Source organism: Diplotaxodon limnothrissa, linkage group LG23, assembly GCF_057381915.1.
Source record: "Diplotaxodon limnothrissa isolate DT_005_m linkage group LG23, D_limnothrissa_male_GT1.1, whole genome shotgun sequence".
NCBI lineage: Eukaryota > Metazoa > Chordata > Actinopteri > Cichliformes > Cichlidae > Diplotaxodon > Diplotaxodon limnothrissa.
In genome coordinates this window covers 12,162,890-12,184,393 of record NC_140617.1, presented here as the reverse complement: position 1 = coordinate 12,184,393, position 21,504 = coordinate 12,162,890, and the positions used below count along the sequence as shown (strand labels likewise).

The window sequence follows — 21,504 nt, the reverse complement described above, 5'->3', positions numbered from 1 at the left end:
CAGCTGATGTGCTTCCAGTCGGGCACACTAAATCAACTTACCTAATAACTACCTTCTTAAACTGGATGTTTTTTTTTTTTGCACCTCTGAAATTTTTAAATCTCAAACTATTAATGGTAGAGGAACGGGGAAAATCAAGCACCGTAAAAACCATCTCCCAGCCCATCTTGAAGTATTTGATGAATTTTCTTTACTGTTCCCATCTTAAGATAGGAACAGTAAAGAAACACGGAGGCACTGGAGACAGTTTTGATGGACAGGAGAGACACCTGTGCTGTCATCGTGGCCAAATGCTGCCTAACTACACTTTGGCTGAACGTTAAATTTGTGATGTTAGGAAGACCAGGCCTTCCTCCCGCATTTCATCTGACACTGAAATGCCCAGTTCTTCCTGAAACGATCAATATTTACTAACGTCATAGATGTCATGACAAAGGGGTGAGTGTGTGTGTCACATATCTGTCAATTTTTCATTTGAGTAATTCATAAAAACGCTGCTTCGATTGTGAACTCTTAGATACATTCATCTGTACAAATCACAAAATTGAACATGGATTTAAAAAAAAGATGAGGATGGGTATATTTACTGTGGAGCTGGAAGTATAAAGCATATTTATCTTTTCTATGTTAAGCTCACCAGCACAACAAAGTCTCTTCTGCTTCCAGTCCAGAAATACACAATCCGTCTGTGCTGGTTTGAACAAGTGATTGTATGCTCTCGGGCTGTGTAGCAAGACATTTGGCAGTCCATAAAAGTTTTATTTGATTTGAAATCTGCAGGGAGTTTCTGAGAATGGAGTTATAACCACGTAATTTGTAGGAAGGCTGTACTCTGGAAAAGAACAGCACTCAGAGAGGTCTTTGAAAGTGACGTGGATTTGATTTTTAACCAGAGTGCAGAGACGGCAGACCGGTCGGCAGCAGGGGAGTCCCATTACCAGAAAGGGAGAGCACAGTAATGATACCTAAATACAGGAAGGCCAAAGCCAACCTGTGTTTACATTCTTCTACAAGCCGACTTTAACAATGCAAGGCTTTTCATGTGCCCAGACAAATCAAAGGATTACTGAATCCATTTGTGTGCACATAAAGGGGAAGGTTTTAGAAAACCTATAAGCATCTGCAGCTGATTGTATAATGCAGGCGATTGTGGAAAGGGCACCGATTTCCATTTTCTGCTGTGAGCCTTGACTTTGTCAAAGAAATTCAACTTTATGAAAAATCTGGTCAGATGAATGTGTTACTGTTTACACCTTTTCTTCACTATTTGCCATTAGTAATAGTATAGGTGATGCTAATTAATATAAACCAATATATTTGGGAATGTTTTGAGTCACCCTTCATTTCTTTATGTTTTGCTTCATAGGCAACAAATGTTTTTGACATTTTTAAAAGTGCTTTGAGCAATGCAACGCCAGCCTTTCTGGAGGGAAAGTTTTAAAGTTTTGGGGCATTGGCTGCTTTTTCACTCACTCTCAGTCCAGTCCTTGTCTTTCTTAGTCCGTCTGCCTGCTGCAAACGCAACAAGTCTTCATTTCTTCAGCTGAATCTATGAAAAATATTTTTAAAAGTGTTTTTTCATCAACTAGGTGATTCACAAACTCCTATTAGCCAAAAACTTGGCACATCTCAGCATGATGTGCAGTGTCTCCTTAAAAATCGTTGTAGTATATACATGGAAAAAGTGCCAGGTTTAAATCTACATCGGATCAACAGAATCTAAAAGTCCTTAAGAAAACTTCCAGCAAAAACCTGACACAAGATCTGAGATGTGCATCTGGACCTTTAGCCGATCCAGCTACTGTTCATTGAAGCCTCATCTGAAACGGTCTCAGTGGAAGGAAGAAGTCATTCTTAAGGAAAGGAAACAGGGAGGGAAGGCTGAGGTGCGCCACAATATACAAGAACTGGACTGAAAATAAATTTGTGCCAACAGGTGTGATGGAGTGATGAATCCAAATTGTCATAGTTTGATTCACCATGCAATACCATCTGGAAAACATGTGATTGGCTTCATTTTTCAGCATGACAGGGATCCCAAACACACTCCCAGTGCAATTTTAATCCACGCCTAGATTAAAATCCACAGTGGAACACTATCAGTCATGGATTCCCCCCCAGAGCCTCAGCATTATTGAAGTAGTGTGGGAACCAAAAGCAGCCAACATCCAAATATTGACTTCCCTCCCCCCCAAGCCCAATATAAAGAAATGAAGGGAGACTCGAGTAGTCTGCACATTACTGTATTTTTCCAAAAATGTCCAAAGTGTAAAGTTAGAAGTTAATAATCGGGGATTTCACTCCCCCTCCCCCACCTTTACACACCACCACCACGCGCTCTTACGTCACTGCCAGGAGCTGTCCACGCAGCGGTGGTGCTGAAGCTGAACAAGATGGCTGTGTGTTGGGGACCGGAGAGCTGAGAGCGAAGGGGTGAAAGAGTCTCAGATATAAGCAGTCAGCTCATTCAAACCAGAGCGACAGGACGGCGGAGCTGGCGTTCACCCTGCAACTGTGAAAACTTTCATTTTGATCAGCTGTAGCGAATCCCGTCGGGCTCTGGTCCTGCTCGCTGGCGACGGCAAGCTTCTCCATCTCCCGCCCAGCCATTCATCCCCGGACTGTATACTGCAAAGATTAGCTCTGCCAGTTAGGAAGCTGGATCCTGTACTAAAGGCGCAAATAAGAGATGTCATTGCTGTGTGTTGGAGGTAAGAGGAAAAACTAACAGTCTGTGCGCTGGCTTGACTTGCTGTCCGTTTCCTTGACCTGCTGATGTGAGCAGTTTCCATAGCTCCAGTAGTATCTTTACAGCTTTTGGAGGGTTGCTGGTGATACTTTTACAATAGCCACCTCCTGCAGATAACATTACGGAAAAAATCTGGGGCTGTTAAATGATCATTCGATGCAAATAGCAATCTATGAGGCAATATTTCCCATCACCTGCATGTTAGTTTGAATTTTTTCGCTAAAATATATACAGAAATCTTGCACTCCTCTTGCTGTCCATGCTAACGGTCCAGCCTCTTTTTTTCCTTTGATTTTCTTTTTCTTTCTTTTTTCTTTCTTTCTTTCTTTCTTTCTTTCTTTCTTTCCTTTCTTTCTTTTATTTATTTATTTATTTATTTATTTATTTATTTATTTTTTACAAAAGCTGGCATTGCTACAACCGGATCGATTTATGTAGTAGGCGTATGCTTCTGGCAGCTACTGTCAGACATAGTAAAGCAAGATGATATCCACTCTGCTCGTCCCTGTGAGGAGTGTTTTATTCTTTATTTTATAAAAGGTGATAGCATTTTGATTAAATATGTCGAATGGATCCCTCTCTCAGTTTCCACACATAAGCTCTGCAAAAAGGCGTGTTCCTTTAGGCTGCTGGGTTTCTTTACATTACATTTCCCCTAACCACGTGACTCATTGCAATGCTATAAAATTTCCATTTCTCCCAATCCATCCTTAAACATTGCGAGATTTTCCAATTGTTTCCTGTTATTTAAAGACCCAAAGGGTTATTAAATATTGTCTATGATGTTTGTAAAAATAGAAATCTGGTGTCTAGCTGTAAAGGCTGTCAGTGAGGTGTCGATAAAACCTCAGCTGTCACGCTTTTGCTGTAAAACCTTTGCAGCATTTACAGGAAGTCACATGTGGCTGGTTTGGGGCTTCATTTCAGGCATTTTGTATGAGGAAAGGACTTCAGATCTTCATTTATTAATACATTATTTATTTTTTAACTGATGAAATGTGAATCCCTTGTTCGTAAATACAAATTTACCCACGTAGCTTTCCAGTTTTCCAAGTCTGCTTGTGCTAAAATTTGGAGAGTGAATTTGGGGGTGAGCACTTCCTTTTCCCCCTACATAAGGAACTCAAAGTTTGTCTTGTGTGAGGAGATTTGTGCTTAAAATGACATTTTTCCTAAGAGTTTTTAAAAGTTTTCTGCTCTCCCTCCCAACAACAAAAACTTTCTCATGTTTTTTACAACAATGTCTTTACAACATATCCAAAGAACTGGCTTCTTTAGAGATGGCATTATAATTGCAGCTACAGCTGTGGGAGAACCACAAGTTTATGTAATCTAATATCTATCTATTTGAATGCATGCTGAAACTGTGCACATCTCTGCCTGTCGTGAGCCACTTCCTGGATACTGCTGCTCCTTTTACTTCTCGCTGAATTGATATGAGTTTTCCTGTTATTACAAATATTTTTTTATAACTATTTAATACTTCTAATGCTTAGGATCAAATATGTGCTATGCAGAGAATCTCTCCAGAGTTTTGGTGCATTTCCAATTCTGAAAGGCTTGATAAGTTTTGTGTTTTAAGGCTTGGTGAAGAAAAGATGAAAAACGGGAATTCCTCGAGCGTCTTCCTGAGATTTAACAAGAGGTTAGAACAGGCTCTTAGTGTTTGCAAAGAGGCTGCTTTGCTGCTGACACCAGTGCTGGAGCTGATTGCACAGATGTCAGGATTGAGATTCAGGCTCGTTGGTGGTCCCTTTATGTCCTGAAGCTTTGTTGGCATAGCAACCCCATTGGTATTTTAGGTCTCTGCTGGCATTTTCTCATTAGCTTCTAAACACACTGTAATAGGCCTGCAGCTAGGTTAATATTGATACTATGTTCTTCCTTTCATGGTGGATGGGAGAAGAATAGGGAATTATGGGATGAACAGTATGGGCTGTCATGCTGGACTGCAGCAGTCACACAGTTTGCCTGCTGAGATGTGTGTGTGTGTCTCATGATGTTAGATCTGGTCTGTGAAATGATGGATTGTGCTACAAAAGCTGAGTAAGTAGATGGCAGCCATCCTTACTGTCACGCTATGTAGCAAGATGCAAATTCAGGCATTATAGCTTTATAAATGAGTGAGCCATGGCACATGCGCTCATTAGCATTATTGTATAATTTAGCACCATACAAACCTTGACTACATTTGTCTTTTAATGTCTCGAAAACACTGCTATGTTACTGTACTGTAAATAAAGATCAGGAGCAATCATAGCAAAAAAAGATGACAGCAAAGGGCAAATTTTTTATTAATTGAAGTATGTGCAACAGTTACAATGAAGCATTCACATTCTGTTGATAACAATGCTTAGGCTGTAGATACTCTTTCCTGTATATGCTATATATAATCTTTAAACGGCTGACTGGCAGTTGTGCTCTCTCAACGCATTTAGCATAATGGCACTCTAATTCTTGTTGCAGGTATTATACTGTAAGGTTTACTGTAAGATAAAGACCCTATAGTATTCTGGAGAAAACCCCAGCAATCAAACAACCTATGCGCTAGCACTTTGCAGCGGTGGGAAGACAAAAGCATGACTGGGTGGGGGGTGGGGGGGGGGGGGGTGTGAGGAGGAAGAGAAAAGAAAAAGAGAGCAGAGGGAGACAGGTGAAAAACCATGGGCTAAAGGAGAGAAGACACAAATTTAATGACATGCTGCAGGCATATATAAACGCGCGGGGAGTAAAAGAGAGGTCAGTGGAGAAGAAGTGCTCGGTGTATCACATGAAGTGCTGCAGCTGTCTAAACTTATAACAGCATAACTACAGGTTGGTTAATTCACCTGATCCAGCTTAAACATTAAGGCAAGGTTTTATTCTAACCTTTAAAGCAGAGAGGGTGTCTCTGCTGAATCCAAACTGGGAGCTGGTTCCACAGAAGACAGAAAAAAGCTGAAGGTTCAGCCTCCCATTCTACTTTTAGAAACTTTAGGAACCACAAGTTCTGCAGTCTGAGAGTGAATCACTCTAAAAGGATAATATTGTGCTATGAAGTCTTCAAGATACTATAAAAACTGCTAAATTCAATTCTAAAAGAAAATAGAAATAAGCCCTCTCTCACTCTCTCCCTCACTCATCAGTCTCACTGCAGCATTTTTGATGATCACATTGTTACTTACTAATACCTTCGCCTAAAACATTGTGTCTGACCAGATACTGACAGATACTGGTTTCTGGTTTCTAAGGCTATCAGGACCAAATGTAGCAGCCTCAGTTTTTTGGGTTTGGGAGAAGAAAATTGCAGAGCAACCACCCCTTTATGTAGTTTAATGTCATCTGGCTTCATAGATAAATAAAGCTGAAGATCATCTGCATAGCAATGAATATGTATTCTGTGTTTTCTGTTAGCATTGCTTAAGGGAGGCAGGTATAATGTAAATAGAATTGGTCCCAGCACAGAACCCTGTGGAACTCCAAGACTCCCCATTTACATATACATTTCTTAAAATCTTACACTCAACTGTATCAAATGAGGGCTAACAGCAGAAACACAAAAATTAGTCCACTATCAGCCATCGGCCCTAAGAAGGTCATTCGTAACCGTCACCAGTGCTTCTTCAGTGCTAAGATCAATTCTGCAAACTGATTGAAACTCTTCAGTTATCCTATTATACTGCACATGATCGCCCCGCTGTTTTACAGCCACTCTTTTGTAGGTCTAAAGGCTAAGACGTCTGGCTCAAGTAAAAGCTTTTAAGTACTGGTTCAATTATAGCCACCTTGAAAGCCTGTGGTAGACATTAGTGACTACTTAGACCTTATTTACTAGTTAACATTATTAATAGACCATCAACTTCTAGTTGCACTGAGGTCACTGTGACTGAATATTATTTAGAAAACAGGGATGAGCTTTAATCACCAATTATTTTAGACTTGCAAGCTGTTTGTTTTTTTTAATGAATGACCATTCAATCAGTGTTCTTTTCTTTTTTAATTATAATATTTGTAATTTCCTTCTGTGCGCTCCCTCTTCAGTACTACAGGTTGATATTGCTGTTGCTGGTCTCAGTATAATGGCTCTGATGAAATAAAAAGAAATAAAAAGCCCCTTTAGCTCCTCTGAACCAGGGCACGAGTAAAAGTATTTGTCCAATTTCCCCGAGTGAAGAAAGAGAAAATGAAATCCTGTAATCACCGTGGCACCGACTCAACATTTTCTGTGGAGGTTTTGCACAAAATATGTAACTCTCTTTATTTTTCACCCACACCGCAGCAGTAACTAGCTACAGCAGTGTTGGTTTAGTCTCATGCCTGTGAGCAAGTAACCCCTCCACCACCCCACCCCTCTTCCCCCAGCTCTTACACACACACACACACACACACACCTCTCCACTTTCCAGCACCCCCCCACCCCTGTCACACTGAAGTGGTTATTTTTAGTGTTGGGGATGCAGCTCACTCTGCCTGCATCCGGCTCCACAGAGAGATTAATGGAGCACAAGAGAAAGAGATAGAAAGGGAACACACGTGCACACTCACCACATGGCAGGGGAAGCTTGTAGGGGCGAGTGATTGACTGAGAGAGAGGGAGAGAGGACCGATGGCTGGTGAGGAGAGGACTGTATATGTGAGAGAGAGAGAGAGAGAGAGTGCTGGCAAGGGTGCAGCCGAAGGTGCATCTGTCAATTACTGCCTACTTAAAAGCAAAGTACCCATTTGAGCTCGTCTTTGTCGAATGCATGTTCAGTGCAGTGAACCTTCCTCACCCCTTTGGCACGACTGCCTTGTCAGCAGCTAAAATATCAGGAAGGAGACTTTACTTTGATGTTGGCTAAGAACACACATGCTTCACGACACTTCCTACTCTGGCACTGGTTTCTTGAATCTGAATAATATTTAAGTGATAAGAGTGATCCCAGGGGTTTCCTGGGGTGATGCTATTTTTAGAAGCCAATTTTTCCACAATGATTATCGCGCCTGCTCTCTGTCACTGACTAAGTAAATGACTCAGTGTCTTTCTTTGTCATCATCATATTTGAAACTGTATTTTTTGCCTTTTTTTTCTATTTACTTTCCTCCTCTATATTAGTGAGTCGGGCTGTAGGCTGTGCAATATAAAGAAATTCTTCTTTACATCCGTTCATGCGTGCATGTTGCTGAATTTCCATTAGATAGATTTTAAGTAGCCTGTATTTTTTTCTTTAAACCTAACGTCAGTGAAATGAAGCAATCATCAGGGATTAAATACCAGTCCGCTGAATATTAATACTTCACTCTTGAACATGGGGATGATGGGAATCGGCAGGGTGCAAGACTAAATGAATAATGAATAAGTTTTTGACGTCACTGTGGTTTTAAAAGTCATTTGGGTACCTCCAGTAGACCCTGCGTGGAGAAAATGGCTGTGGCACCTCAGCAGAGATTCGTCTGTTGTGTACAATAAACCGCAGAACTGTTCAGTGTTTTATCCATCAGCCTGTGTTGACAGGCATGATGGAAAACACACGGGTATCGTTCAGGCCATCTGTCCATCCAACAAGTCACTCAGAGACCCTGACGTCTCCTGCTGAACGGATGTAGTCTTTCATATTGAGAGCCTGGCATCTGCTCAAAGAGCAAAGTTTAGTTGTAGACCTCACACTTTCTCTGTAAAATGCCAGACTACTGTCAGTCACCAAGCAACCATACTTTGATGCACATGAGCTACAGGCAGAGGCTCGCACTGCAAGCACAGGATGAAGCCTTTGAGATCCGATGATGGAATATGATCTCTTAAAAAATACACACAAAAAAAACCCTGACAGGCTAATTTCCTTTTTCTTTTCTCAATTTGTTCACAGTGAAAAAAGGCAAGCTTGATGGACCACAAGGTGAGTTGTGTCACGGATGTACTGCATGAAGCTGTTGATTGTAAAACACTGGGGTCATCGAGACCGATGTTTGAATCTGTTCATTTTCGCAGAGAAATTCAACACATACGTGACCCTGAAGGTGCAGAATGTTAAGAGCACAACCATCGCTGTCCGTGGCAGTCAGCCATGTTGGGAGCAGGACTTCATGTTGTGAGTGCTTCTCGTCCTGACAATGAAAAAAAAAAAAATCCAGGGAATGAAGTTGGAATAAGGCAAACTTTCCACACCTCTCCGGCATGTGGTTACTTTAGCAGCTACCAATATAGCACAGCCAAGTCTCCAACCAAGATTGTCATAAAACGAGTTTCAGCTTTAAGAAAAGAGAAGAATGCATGAAACGAGGACAGTATTGTGGCGTTGATGTTTTTAACTGCCGGTTGGAATTGAGACAACCTTTTAAGAGTCAAAGCTGCATTACCTTATTAAACTATCAGCTCTATTGTTTTATTTCCATAAGACATTTATAATGTGAACATATTCTTAATTAGTGAAACTAAACCCGTTTTCTCTGCAGCCCTGAACTGTCCTAGACATTACCTGGTGCACGTGCATGTGAGAATTCAGACATCTAATATGAAGCTGTCTTTAACCTGTGTGATGTCCAGTTTCACCCACGTGAGGAGTGAAATTGATGTTATCAGGGTGCTGTGGGAGTCAGCTGTAACATTTGTGTCGCAGTTTTTTTTTGTTTCTGTTTTTTGCTGCCATTCTGCCTCCCTTCCACTCATTTAAACCTTAGGAGCATCACTGTTCAGTAACGGGAGATGCATAGTGAGCTGATAACCTGCAAGCCAGATACGTAGTTGCATTACAAATCCATCCATCCATTCGCTTCCGCTTATCCTTTTCAGGGTCGCGGGGGGCGCTGGAGCCTATCCCAGCTGTCATAGGGCGAAAGGCGGGGTACACCCTGGACAGGTCGCCAGTCTGTCGCAGGGCCAACACACAGGGACAGACAACCATTCACACTCATATTCACTCGCACATTCACACCTAGTGACAATTTGGATTAATCAATTAACCTATCCCCACAAGCTGCATGTCTTTGGACGGTGGGAGGAAGCCGGAGTACCCGGAGAGAACCCACGCAAACACGGGGAGAACATGCAAACTCCACACAGAAAGACCCCGGCCTGATGGTGGAATTGAACTCAGGACCTTCTTGCTGTGCGGCAACAGTGCTAACCACCGTGCCACCGTGCTGCATTACAAATGTTAGCTGTATATGAGCTTTTGAGTTCACTGTTGTTTATCACACATAAATATAGATAGTTTCTGTCTGTGCAGTCACTTATATGTTGTCGGGAGCCTGGCTGACTGTCACCTGTGCTTTTCCATCTTCATGCTGAATGACTCATTTCCCTGAGCAGATTGAATCATGGTGCATATCCATCACCAGATTAAATTCAGCTCCTCGAGGAATAAACTGTATTTTTGCTAAAAGTCTTGTGTAAACAGCTCAAGCCTCCACTCAGCTCATGACAGTATTCTGTATTTAACTTCTTTTTTTTATTCCTCCTCATTTTTCTGTTTGCTTGTCCTTTTCTTATTCCGCCATCTCTACTGAGCAGTGAAATAAACCGCCTTGATCTGGGCCTCACAGTGGAGGTGTGGAACAAGGGGCTGATCTGGGACACCATGGTGGGCACCTTATGGATCCCCCTGCGCAGCATACGGCAGTCCAATGAGGTTCACCACATTCATCTTTCTGACTCAGACCTTTGGTTTTATTGGCAATGCTTACTAGCATTTCTGAATTTAGCATACTCAAACTCACATATTAAGCCGTAGATGAGAAGATTGATGGCACTGGTCATTTGTACGAAGACAGCAAATTAGATCCAGGGCAGAGATGCCAAAATACGTATTGATCACACAGTAAGTGTTGCTGCAGTCATGTTTGTTCTTCTGTCTTTTCCAGGAGGGACCAGGTCAGTGGCTGACCCTCGACTCCAATGCGATCATGGCTGAGAACGAGATCTGTGGAACCAAAGACCCGACCTTTCATAGGCTGCTGCTCGACACACGCTTTGAGCTGCCACTAGGTTTGACATTTATCAGTGTTGTGTCAATAATAACGCTTAATTTATTTTGTATTAATTTGAATTCCTTTTTTTTTTTAAATGTTACTAGTATTAGTACTGCTGCTACTTTAGAACTCTAAAGACTGTCTCATGATTCCTATTAGTACTTTTTCTAGTAGTTGCCTGATACAGTTTTATTACTACTTCTACTACTAATACAACTAGCGCTCTAATGCCAGCCCTACTCTTTGATATAACTTGAGAAAATTCACTTTAAACTTTGGCAAAACAGTATCAGCACAAAATCTTACAGCGTAGCGCCCAATATTTCACGTGCCAAGTGGAGAATCTCAAGTGTTTCTGTTTCTGCAGACATCCCAGAGGAAGAGGCCAGATACTGGGCGAAGAAACTTGAACAACTTAATGCCATGAGAGATCAAGATGTAAGAATTTTATTCTGCTGAATACTCTTTACTGTATTACCACAACTTTTTCTGCATTGTATTGTTTCCTTATTCGTCTGTTGTTGCCGCTTTTCTTTGCCTCAGTACGCCTATCAGGAAGAGCAGGAGCGACCACTACATGCACCATCCACACAGTGCTGTGAGTGCCGCCAGCCTCCTCTTCTGCATTTACCTCCTCCTGCGCCCGATCCTGCTGTGCCCTTTTTATGCCTCCTGTGTTTCCTCTCCCCACTCCCTCTCCTCTGGCTCCTCAGCTTACTGAGAAGAGGCGTAGACAGGAGGTTGAAATGAAGCTAATAGATGAAGGAAAGGTTAGCTGGCGAGAGGAAGGAGAGCCGATGAGATTAATCACAAATGCATGCCTGCCTGAACACTAGAATGACTTACAGGTGATAGATCCGTGATGAATGTGAGATGACATACGGGGGGTGTCAGACACACTCCCACGCCTGTCCGCCTGTCTGGCAGTGGTGACACTGGGAGCAGGTGCATAACTGTGTGGATACTATGGACCCGTGGAGAGAGGGGTTTGGTTTGCATCACGGTGCTTGTGTTTGTGCAAAGAAGATGTGTGTGTTACCTAACTGCATCGAGGCCAGCTGCCTTAAAAACAGCTTTTTCTAAAGACCTTGTGTTTTTCTCTGCTCAAACACACACACACACACACACACACACACACACACACACACACACACACACACACACACACACACACACACATAGACAGCCACTTATAAACTCTCTCCACACATATTTACATCATAAAACAATTATTTCTGAGGGCTAACGATCCTCCTCGTTTGTTTACCCTGGTTTTGTTGACTGCTTGTGTGTTTAATTTGTTTGTGTGTTTAATTTGTGGCCCAAACCTAATTTGGTTTTTCCAACTCCTTTATCTCTTCGCAGGTAATTGGAGTCTGTGGGGAGATCAACAAAGTAAGTTTCTTTCATGCAGTTCTGCTAACAACTTGGAGTAATTCTGTATTTATTGTCCATGTCTCACTTAATGTAATGATCTCCTTGCATAGTATTCCTCAGAGACCATTAACTGCCAAAAAAGTATTTCTTCTCCACACATCCTCCCTGAACTTCCTCTCACCTCATACCCTTGCTTTTGCAATAATACCTCAAACTGTTAAAATGAAATTGAATGCAGCTCTAGCCAAACTCAGGATGCATACATATTTGATGAGATAAAGATGAGTTATTTTCGAGTGATTCATTATGAGACAGGAAGCACATAACCGAATAACTCCCACTTGCATCTCAGGCACTGAACTGTCTAAAACTCTGTTTCCACAAAATCGGAATCTTTTGCAAATCGTTTCAACCCGCTGGTCGACCTGATCAAACATCTCACAGCTGTATGGGTTTATTAGCAGCAGGTCAGTCTTTCATGAAGACATACTGTGGATAGGATGAATCATTTAATAAAAGACTGAGTGGGGGGAAAGTTTCACAATTTAAAAATAATTATACAGAATCTACAAATCAAGATCCAAAACTACGGTGGCCCTGAGAGGCCAAACGGACGGCAACTTAAGAAAACACCAGCAATAAGAAAGACGCAGCAAAAGCGCCCAAACACAATGGAAATAGAAAAACGACAATGTAAATAGGAAAAAAGAAAACATAAATAGGAAAAACAAAAACAAAAATAGGAAAAAACAGATTTCCAAAAGCACAAGGGAAGTGTTTCTGGGGAGACAATAACCCGACGGACCAGTTGTAGGAACCAAAACATGCTAAGAATTGCGCTGGGAGACAATTAAAAGAAGTGGAGGATCTATTGGTTTTGTGAGGAACGAAGAGATGAGAGGTAAGTGTGCTAGCCTAACTATTAGCCTAAAAATCCGTCATCAGTATTATATGAATCATGATAAAACTACCATGTTTTGGGTTCCTGCAACTGGTCCGTCCGTTTATTGTCTCCCCAGACACACTTCTCTTGTGCTTTTAAAAATCTGTTTTTTCCTATTTATGTTTTCGCTTTTCCTATTTCTGTTTTGTTTTTTCCTATTTCTGTTGTCGATTTTCCTATTTCCATTGTGTTTTGTGTGCTTTTGCAGCGTTTTTCTTATTGCTGGTGTTTTCTTAAGTTGCAGTCCGTTTGACCTCTCAGGGCCACCGTAAAAAACAGTTTTCTCTGTTTCCTGTAAAAACGTGTCTTGTTATTCTTTTATTCTAGCCTAACAATCTAAGTATTTGTAGGTCAATACAGTTACATTGTAATTTAAATTAAAATAGATTAAAATTCCATTTAATTATAGGGGAATTACATAGTCACAGGCCTACAGATGTTTCCCCCCTGATTTTTAGGCTCTCATTTAGGATTGAATGAGAAGGAAAAAAACTGGATTCTGAGCAGAGACTTCAACTATCTGAAAAGAAACAAGACCACCCCCCTTCTCTACGCCCCAGCTCTTTCATTACACACTCAATGTACTCAATGGTCGTCATCTTTTTGTCTCGCCAACCTCACTTCGTTCTGTCTCCCGCTGTTTTGGTGAACAGACGAGGACCCAGACAGCGCAGTGGATGACAGGGACAGCGACTACCGCAGTGAGACCAGTAACAGCATCCCACCTCCTTACTACACCACCTCCCAGCCCAATGCTTCCATGCACCAGTATCCCATGAGGCACCAGCACCACAGACATTCCTACACTGACGACATCAATGAGCTGGACTATGATCACAGAGCTATGAGGTAACAGGCGTACTACTACTGAGACTGAAAAACAGGGTTTTATTTTGCCTATGTGCACCATAAAGTTTAAATGCAACATAGAGAGAGGAGTTTTTGGTCACACAGAAGATCTAAATGTTTTAACGTTGTGAATTTAACATCACGCTGCTCGTAAACGGAGCACTCCTCCCCGTCTAGCTCATAGCCATGAGACAAGTGAGCCCCTGCGGCCTTGTTTTGTTGCACTGTGTTGTACATAGTAACATGTCCCACTGTGCTCTCCTTCTCTAGAGAATAACCCTGGCCTCAGTGTATACAAGCATGCTGGGGTGCAGAGTTCTTGTATACAGGTTTTGTATGAAGCGGGCCTTTGTGGTTATCTTTCACGTGCGAATGCGTGTGCGCGTGCTTGCATCTGTGTGTGCACGTCGAGTGTGTGAGCATCAGAAACCCCTTGTGATTTCTGAACATAATGGTCGTCACTTTAGACATGTATATATGAAAGGAGGAGAGGCTCTAAACTCATGCATTTCTCAGAAAAGCTTAAATTGAAAGTTTGACCATTTGCTTTGTCAAGGCTGAGATGGATATAATAAATCTCAGCGTCAGTGAGACGTCTTTGTGCAGAAGCTTAATGGACAGGTTCATATTTTCAGCAGGTTGTACTTGCTGTTATTGTTTCTCCTTTTTATACTCTCTGTAAAGAGAGCCCTTCCCCATCCACTTCCAGTGTAAATGATGAGTGAAATCCATATTCCTTGTCCCGTGCAAATGTATTCATCTGAAGTTAATATGAGTTTTCGGTAATCTGATTTAGACGAGCAAAGAGGCCGTGTTCAAAAGATATTCGCTTATTAGTGCAAAATTCCCTAGAAGATGAAATTTCCCACTGAAATGACGGGAATATCTGCATTTGGTTGAAATAACCTCAGCCTCATATTAACTCCAAATTAAGATTGAGCCAGGACTGCTGTGGATCATTAAACGCTGGCGGGAAGAATAACAGCAAGTGATATTTTCATGTTCATGTGGACGCCTGACTGATGTTTTAAGACAACTTTGTGAAGTTGTCGTTAAGCAGGCGGCACAGAGGCTCAGTTTGAGTTATAGCTGTCTTTCCAATATTTGCACTGAGCTCTACTGATGCTCCTCTCCCACCTCTCCCCTCCTCCCCACCTCCTCCCCTGCTCCTCTTACCAGACGCTATGATAGTTTAGACTCGGCCACCAACGGGCGCAGTGATATCGACTCAGGCTCAGGGTCGAGCCGGCGCACCAGTCGTCAGTATTCTCTAGACAGTAGGCACTCGCTGTCCGATAGGTGGGTCTCTGTACCTCGTCTCTAACTTCTCCTCCTCTTCCTCTTCTTCTTCCTTCTGCTCCAGCCTGTGACTCCGTCTCGCTGTGACGTCAGTGGTGGACTTGTCCCGTCCTCCTCGCTCGCTGTGCTTGCATGCATGCGCTCTTACCCTATCTTTGTATATGTATATTCTGTATATTTTAGAGGAAACTACCGAACCTGCATCTATCCTTACTGTGTTCCTGTGAAGAATCACAAACGATCACGCTTGTCCCCTCAATCTTTAGAAGTTCTGTGCTGTGTCGTCTTTACATGTGTGGGTGAGCGATCGGTGGGATGCGTGTGTGTGGTGTTTCGTAACAGTCGGAGACAGAGAGGTTAATTGTCGGTTGGAGTTTGTAGAACTGCCCGTGTGAGTCTGTGTGAGCGTGCCCATCTGTTTTCATGACAGCTTGTTATTACAGCTTCACTCTGTATGTGAGACTTTAAGAAGGGCCCTGTCTTATTGTGGGTGTCCCATACTTGGTAATTATACACATTTAATTTCCACTTGTGAGACAGCAGGAGCCCGTCAGCCCAATAATGTGGCCGAGCAGAGAGGCCGAGACAGATTGCGTTCTTTTTCATCTTCATTTCATCATGTTTTGTTTTACATTCTTTGTGAAGAAAGAGGGCAGACATGTGTTTAGACTCACAAATTATGCAAGCATTTGTCACTGTCTGTGTTAGTCTTTGAGACGGAAGAGAGAGAGAGATTGCAGGATAGGTTATGAATAGGAAAACTGGGGGTTGGTGTGATTGAGTATTTATTTGTCCATTCAGCCATACTTTTGTGTCCTTTACTGTTCGTGCACTATGCATTATTAAACCAGCAGGACTGTAATCAATAGAGCCGAAAACAACAAAGCCGGTGTTTGTGTGCGTCTGTCAGAGTGTGTTTAAGGAAATAATCTTTCTATGTGTCTCATATCTCTCGCTGATTCAGTCTAATGGCTTCATTTATCATTGTGAATTTATCTGCCTTTTTCCACCAGTCTGCTAAATTATCCTGAACCTCGTCAGGTTAACTTCTTTTGTTTTAAATTAAACAATTTAAATGTTTACTTTATGAAAAATGCATCGTTGTGTTTCTGCAATCTAGTGTGCTTTTGTATGCGTGTGATTCTGTACAAATTTGTGTTTGAACTAACAATCATAGTAAGCATTCCTGTTACTAAACAGATGAGTCCCCTTGCAGTTGCATCACTAGTCCAAAGCCCATTCTGGGTGTGATTTAAAGTCACTCCTCTTCTCCTGGTGGTTAGCTCTCTCCCTTTCCGGTCCCAACACAAGCTCCTTTAGTATCTCTGTGACACCCAAACGTGGAAATAGATATAGTTTACTTAATAACCAAAGGCTTATCTAACACGTGTTTTCGTTTCCCCTGCCTTCAGTCCCACAGACAGTCGTTACGCTTCGTCGGGAGAGCTGAGTCGAGGCAGCTCGCAGCTCAGCGAGGAGTTCGTTCCCGAGGACGGTGAAAGCTTGAGAGGTTCGGAATTCTACGATGAGAACGACTCCTATCATTCCTGCCACTCTTCGGTCAGCTACGGCAAGGAAGATTCCCCAGGTTGGGATGGTGAGGATCACCAAGGCATCTACAGCGATGAGGGAGGCTACCTCAAAGATGGAGGGGAGGAGGGGGCTCTGTATGACGAAGAAGAGGGAGACATGTATGGGGAGGAGGGAGATTACAACTATGAGGAGGAGGAGGAGATGTCATATAAGGAAGATGAAGAAATGTATCCACTGGATGGCACACTGAGTGAAGACCAGGAGCCTCCCTATACCCCCACACCCACAAGCACTGTCCCCACCTTGATGCCCCCTTCTGATGGTCTCTCCTCCACCAGGCCGCCGTTGGAGAAGCAGACGTCGCTGCATCAGCAGCGACTTGCCCAGGATCGGCCTCAGTCTCCCAGCACGGCTGCTGGCCTACCTCCGGTCTCACAGGACAGCACAATGGCCCCTTCTCTTGCAGATTCCACCAAGCCTCCCTTTGCACCCACACAGCAGGATCTCTTTGGCACAACTACAACTACACCCACCCCCACAACTACATCACAGGTTCCAGCTCCAGACAGCAAGCCTCTGGAGCCTGAGCCCAAATCTGAAGTGCCAAAGGAGGAACCTCAGCCCCCCGAGCTTCCTCCGGCAACAGAGAGTGTCCCTCTGGCTCTTGAACAGAAGAAAGAGGAGCCTCCTGTTGCAAGGTGAAGTTGCATATTGTTATAAAGGGAAAATTTCAAAATTACTTATGTAGTTATGTATAGATGTACTTCAAGTTGCTATGACCTACACATGAAAACACCAGTAAAGGGACAAGGACGGGTCACTACTCTTTACTGACACCAACTCAGTATGTGTGGTCTCAGCTCCAAAGACACTTCCCTTTACATCCAATTTCACTAAAATTACCTACCAGCAAGTATTAGCCTAAACAACACCTGCACAAAATAATTAATTTTAAAGTTAACACTAACCAACCACTTACTGTATGGAGATAAAATCACTTAAAATAATGTATTCACATACCAGGAAAAGCGTATTTTTAGACAGACACACTTTTTTATTATTTCAGACAAAATAATAATAATAATAATTTTGTATTAAAGCCTATATACCAATCAACATGCTTGTGGTTAACAGATGTTGCTCACCTCTTCATTTCACTGACTTAGCGTGCGGCAATTGTGAGCTGACTTCTTTCTCAAACCATATTTCAGCTTCCCAAAAAGGGAAATCATGGAGCCCGGTCCTGCCAGAGCTAAAGCCAACTGGCTTCGACTTTTCAGCAGAGTACGACTACAACTACAAGAGGTACTGCCAGGATGTGTCTGTGTGTGTTCAGTTTATTTGTATGGTCCTCTTGCTTGCAGTCACTGTCAGGTGAATCCCTTCATTGGCAGGAACGGATCTTAGAGTGCGGTTCTGTTGCTGCTCTGCTGATTGCCTTGTTGCATCAATCCCTGCATGTCCTGTTCTTACTCTGTATTTTTCCAGCTTTCGTTGACTAGTCTGTCATTTTTCCCAGTTTTTGGTCGCAGCTGTGGATTATATTGTCTTGTGTTTGATAGTTTCTGTTTACCCCCTGTATTGTTTTTGCCATTTCATTATTTTCTTTTCAGTTGTTTGCCATCCTCGTAGCGAATGCATGTAGTCCATTCTGATTACCCATGGCAGGAGCTGGCTCTCAGGTGGGTGTGCCCTGTAGTGTGTTAATAAATCTAATTTGTATCGTATGTATCTGTATGGCTCACAGATATTTATGATGAGCGCAAGACGCACATAGGAAGCTGTTGCAAGTCTGTTAAGCGTCCTTTCCAAAGCCTGGTGTTTGTATCAATCAGGGCTATTTCTGTGTATAGTGTGACGTTAGTATCAGTGCCGCATGTCATTGTTTGAAGAGCCAAGCGGACAAAGAACATGTCTTTCAATAATGGAGCAGATAGAATTAGAGAAATGATTACACGGATAGCCATCCCGCTGTAATCTTCTTCCACAAACACAGAACTCACTGCTGATGTCAATAATCCCCACACTCACTAAGAAATACACACAGTGTAGTTTTTTTCACTCTGTTGTAAATCATGACTTTGAGAACACCTGCAGTCATTGAGCGAACTACAAACTACAATTGGAACTACAGCGTTGTAGTTTTCTGGAAGGCTGCCTTTTCCCGGTTTTTCCATCTCATCTTTTCCTTCTCTTTCTCCACAGGCCCGAGGAGAAAGTGTTGGCATTGCCTCTCTGCTTTTGTCAGCAGGGTAAGTAACCATGAGGCTGACACCGCTGCAGCTATTGAAAATCTATAACTTATCGACCAAAAAGAAAGACCAGTGTCTCAGTGCATTTATTTTGTAACTTATTCACAGTGAAGGTTCTAGCTGTTAGCTGAAAATATAGCCGATGTTTAAAGTATGTTTTCTCTCCAGGATGGGTGGTGCTCTGTATAGTATTGACAGCATGCCAGACCTCAGGAAGAGAAAAGCAATGCCTCTGGTCAGCGATCTGGTGAGTTTCTGCACTAATCTCTTTATGTTCCCGTGACTAAGTGTCTCACATTTCCCAGATCCATCTCACTTGGCTCAGCAGTCCGTGCTCTCATCCTTAAATGTTACTCCTGTTTTCTGTCTGATTCTCTACTATGTTTATTTTCACGATCTTTTCTAATATTCTACTATTTTTACTCCTGTTGTTCTCTGTCCTTTACTCCACTGCATCCATGCTGTTAAAGAAAATGCATTGCCCTGCTGTTAAAGTCTGACAGGGCATGAAGCAAGGCAGAGAGGCCAGCGGCAGAGGCCAGAGGTTTTCTCTGACTGACGCTGATGTCTGCTACATGCTGTCATATAACAGACCTTTATTACCCCACCATGCCATGATCCCTATGCCTTTTTGACACTATCTCATTACCAACACATCTTTTGCAGACGTCTATTGTCACTTTTCTTAGAATGTAGACAGACGCACTCTGTATCTCCGTGTCATTCTAAGGAATGTGCGAATAAAAGAAAACCACAAGCGTATTCAGGTTTTGAGAGCACATTGGTTGTCACAGTTTGGGGTTTTTTATCATTTAATTATTATCACTCGCTTAATCCTAATTCACACAGAGGTAAAGACCAATCGGTGACTATCTGGCAGTGTTGGGAAGGTTACTTTTAAATCCACTACAGGTTACAGAATACATTCCCCAAAATGTATTTTGTAACATATTCCATTACGTTACTCAATGAGAATAATGTAATGGAATACTTTGGATTACTTGATATATTATCATGCTTTTTACAACTACATGAATGACTATTGCTCTGTGATTTATTACTTTTACTGAAGGTTACTCGCCATAGCAATGCCAACTAGATTTTTAAATCTTAATATAAAATGAGTAACAGTAAGGTGGATATTAGGTAAAGCTGCACTTTTTGCAGCGATCTCATATAGAAAACTATTCCGCGCGTATATAAAACAGGTCCGCAGCTCCGAACCGTAGTAAAGGTTCCTCTGGCTAATACGCCGGGTTCGTGTCGGGCTCATAGCCGAAAACAAGCTTTACTTTGTTGTCTGGGTCAACTTTGCTAAAAACACGAACACAGTGTAGAGTCGAGTCTTAATAGCTTACTTACAACTGGGCTACGCTGCCCATGAGGCTACATTCGTTAGGGCTATGCCTGTAACACTCTACCTGTTGCCTTCATATTAAATCATTTTTTGAACAATAATTTTTAAAAATATTTCGTCACGTCATTATGTGGGCCGCAAGTAGAGGTGAAATGGGCCGCGAGATTGAGACCCAGGAATTAGAGCCTCTTAATGCGTGTTTTGTTGGAGTTTTCGCCGGCGTGGAATTACCAAAAATAGAGAGGGGACAGCCTAACACAGGGGTAGGGAACGTTAGTCCTCGAGAGCCAGTGTCCTGCAGGTTTTAGATGTGTCCTTGATCCAACACAGCTGATTTAAATGGCTAAATTAGCTCCTCAACATGTCTTGATTTTCTCCAGAGGCCTGGTAACGAACTAATCATTTGATTCAGGTGTGGTGATCCAGGGTGAGATCTAAAACCTGCAGGACACCGGCCTAACATATGAAACAGGAAAAGACCGCCGTGAAATCCCTTTATTTCAACAAAGTAACTGTATTCTGAATACCATCTTTTTAAACGGTAACAGTAACAGAATACAGTTACTCGTATTTTGTATTTTAAATACGTAACGCCGGTACACTCCCCAACACTGCTATCTGGTAACCACGTGTAACCAAGTGTTTGCTGGAGGTTGCTTCCTGGCACTGGAGGAAAATGGTTAAAATTTCTGCCTCAGTGCTGCAGTCACATTTCAAAAGGCACAACTTTCACGTTAAAAGTAAGCGGGTGACCGCAGTAATCTGTTAGCAATCATAAGCATGGTCAGAGACTGTCACAACGGGACTGAACGGACTCACGCGCAGGCTCTAGGTCTTGAAAGCACAAGAGTCTTTATTATGATGCACCAGGTGATTATTTACAAAAGTGAGGGGAAAGCCGGGCTCCGGGGGTCCACACACGAACGGGGAAGACACGCACACTCTCCGTCCACTCCTCTTCACACTCGCACACTCTCCGTCCACTCCTCCTCACACTCCACTCACTCGGGTAACACAGGGGTAGGTCCAGGGAATCTGTACACAGAGACACGAAGGGGTAGTTAGGTAAATCGCTATGAAACACTTCTGAAGTCATTGAGCTGGGGTTACACTGACAAGGGTCGGCAACGGTCCAGCGACGAGAAACACAGGGCTGCCGTCTTATAAAGGGGCTGGATCACTCGTGATGAGCCACAGGTGCGTGGGCCAAGGGCAGGAG

General features: G+C 42.6%; 1 protein-coding gene across 2 annotated transcripts in view; it reads left to right on the top strand.

The window, feature by feature from the left end:
• Positions 1–2,689: 2,689 nt before the first annotated feature.
• Positions 2,690–21,504, top strand: part of unc13a (unc-13 homolog A (C. elegans)) — a 43,236-nt gene continuing 24,421 nt past the window's right edge. For both annotated transcript variants that reach the window (XM_085347089.1, XM_085347090.1), the window contains exons 1-14: positions 2,690–2,711; positions 8,575–8,604; positions 8,697–8,796; positions 10,218–10,335; positions 10,568–10,691; positions 11,043–11,113; positions 11,219–11,273; positions 12,041–12,070; positions 13,649–13,844; positions 15,024–15,143; positions 16,556–17,374; positions 17,888–17,981; positions 18,882–18,928; positions 19,097–19,175. In XM_085347089.1, coding sequence (XP_085203215.1) covers positions 2,690–2,711; positions 8,575–8,604; positions 8,697–8,796; positions 10,218–10,335; positions 10,568–10,691; positions 11,043–11,113; positions 11,219–11,273; positions 12,041–12,070; positions 13,649–13,844; positions 15,024–15,143; positions 16,556–17,374; positions 17,888–17,981; positions 18,882–18,928; positions 19,097–19,175 — 1,905 coding nt within the window. The remainder of the gene's footprint in view (positions 2,712–8,574; positions 8,605–8,696; positions 8,797–10,217; positions 10,336–10,567; positions 10,692–11,042; positions 11,114–11,218; positions 11,274–12,040; positions 12,071–13,648; positions 13,845–15,023; positions 15,144–16,555; positions 17,375–17,887; positions 17,982–18,881; positions 18,929–19,096; positions 19,176–21,504) is intronic.